Source organism: Phalaenopsis equestris, unplaced genomic scaffold (assembly GCF_001263595.1).
Source record: "Phalaenopsis equestris unplaced genomic scaffold, ASM126359v1 Scaffold210600, whole genome shotgun sequence".
NCBI classification, from domain to species: domain Eukaryota; kingdom Viridiplantae; phylum Streptophyta; class Magnoliopsida; order Asparagales; family Orchidaceae; genus Phalaenopsis; species Phalaenopsis equestris.
In genome coordinates this window covers 7,420-9,754 of record NW_018229675.1, presented here as the reverse complement: position 1 = coordinate 9,754, position 2,335 = coordinate 7,420, and the positions used below count along the sequence as shown (strand labels likewise).

Below are 2,335 nucleotides of genomic sequence, written 5' to 3'. Positions count from 1 at the left end.
TCGGAAAGTTCATTTATGGTATTCCTAAGCTAGATTTTCTTAGACAACACTTTGAGTTAACGAAGCTCACGGGAGAGTGGAAAATTGGTCCGCTGGATGGAAGACACATTTTGATTCAATTAGCGAATGAGGAAGATTATACTCGGTTGTTTGCTAGGCGTATGGTCTGGTTTGAGAACTTCGGGATGAAGTTGCTAAAATGGTCTTCTAGTTTTGATCCCCAAGCAGAGGCTCCGGTCATCCCTGTTTGGATCATGTTCCCTTATTTGAAAGTTCATCTTTTAATCATGAGGTTCTTTTCTCTTTAGTGGCTATGTTTGGGAGACCGCTGAAATTAGATGCTCCTACGTATAAACTTACGCGACCCTCCTTGGCTAGAGTTATGATCAAAATAGATGTTACTTTACCTCCTCCGGATGAGGTTTGGATCGGTTTGGAGCATATAGGTTACTGGCAGAAGGTAAGTTAGAGCAACACCCTTCCTATTGTAAACATTGTCAGATGTTTGGACATGATCAAGAGCACTGTTTCAAGTTTAATCCTGATTTAAGGAAAAGGGAGGGGAGGATTCAGCAGCAGGGGCCTGATGGTGCGGCTGCTAGGTCTGTACCAGCTGCTGCCCCCCTTCTTCTTCCCTTACGCATGTGACAAAGGGCAGGATTGATGTTCCTGACTCTGCTCCCTCCGATCCTCCTCTGAAGGGGGCTTCTGTTTCTGTCTCTATGCCTCACATTACTACTCCTATAACTCTTTCGAATATTGATACTAATCAGGGGTTGATTGTTTTTAATGGTATTGCACCTAGTGAGACTAATACGCAGGTTTTTAATGGTCTGACGCTTTTTATTATTCCTATTTCCTCCCCTCCTCTTAATTCGATGGCTGCTGGTAATCAGGATGGTGTTTCTGTACAAGATTCAGTTATCCTGGCTAGGGATGAAGGTACGGGTTTGGCTGATGATTTGACTTCAGAACAGGTTATGGTGTCTGAGTTAATCGCCCCTGTGGATCCTCCCTCTGAAAATACTATTTCTGCGATCGATGAGAAGCTGGATGACCCTGCTGAGCAACCTACATATTCAAACCCTCCTCAGTTGCATGAAGCATTAGGTGAAGAGGAGATATTTCATGTTTGACACATACTTGAACCTACAGCCATTGCAACAGTTAACAATCTTTCTTTTGGTGCTCATCAGCTGTTATCTGCCCGACGTCTGTTTACCAACACGATGATCAGATGAAGCCGGTCTTCTGAGGAGGAATGGCAGGTCTATTCAAGGAGGAAGAAGAAGATTGTAGGCAAACTTCAGCTTGAGAACCTAATTGATGATACTTTGATTACTTCGGGAAATGACTCGACACTCAACAATTTGTTATCTGGATCGTCACTAAAGTTTAGACAGTTGCAGCTGCCCCCAACAGATCCTTAGTGAGCCTATTGACACATTGCTTTCACTGTTAAAAGAGAGCACTAAATGCATAGTATATGTGAAAAGAATTATTGTTGCAAGAGCACTTGCATGTATTCTTAAAAGCATGAAGTTTCTAAAATTTTAGAAATGTGATTTCCTTGTTGGCTTCCATTCTGGATTAAGGAACATGTCACGGAGTAAGATGAATGCCATTGTCGAGAAGTTCTCCTCAGGAGAGTCCTTTTAGGATGCAGGTTGAGGATCCGATCGTCTCAAGCCTTGAACTTTTGGGGAGAGTTGTTTTCGATCTCTTTGGATTGCGGCATGTCGGTTCTTTGGTCTGCTCGTGGGATTGCTTTTGGATAATCATTGCTGACCGGAAGATTTTTTCTGTACATCTCTTTTATAGTCACTTCTCTAGATATACTAGATCACAGGTTTACTTCTTTTTGGGTTTTTGCTATTTGGTTTTGGGTATACCTGTAATTTTGGAAATTTCTTTTTGTGTGAGTTGTATTGTGGGGAGAGGAACCCCTAGGGGTGTGTTTAGATGTCTTTTTGGTTTCTTAGAAAGGGATCCTCCCCCCCTCCATTTACCTTTTCTTTTAATTAACGCGTAGGAAGCCACTGTTGCTCTTTCCCCCATACATACATACATACACATACATATATATACATACATACATACATAAATGTACATAATATATATATATATATATATATGTATGTATGTATGTATGTATGTATATATATGTATGTGTATGTATGTATGTATGTATGAAAGAGCAACGGTGGCTTCCCACGCGTTAATTAAAAGAAAAGGTAAATGGAGGGGGGAGGATCCCCTTCTAAGAAACCAAAAAGACATCTAAACACACCCCTAGGGGTTCCTCTCCCCACAATACAACTCACACAAAAAGAAA

The 2,335-nt window shown here is 41.3% G+C and overlaps 1 protein-coding gene across 1 annotated transcript in view; it reads left to right on the top strand.

Annotated features, from left to right (window-relative positions):
- Positions 1-2,335, top strand: part of LOC110036769 (vesicle-fusing ATPase-like) — a gene marked incomplete at both ends in the record, with an annotated part of 17,369 nt that overhangs the window by 8,181 nt on the left and 6,853 nt on the right. Inside the window, 3 exons of the mRNA XM_020741296.1 lie at positions 293-460; positions 502-602; positions 659-1,130. Of these exons, the coding sequence (XP_020596955.1) occupies positions 293-460; positions 502-602; positions 659-1,130 (741 nt within the window). The remainder of the gene's footprint in view (positions 1-292; positions 461-501; positions 603-658; positions 1,131-2,335) is intronic.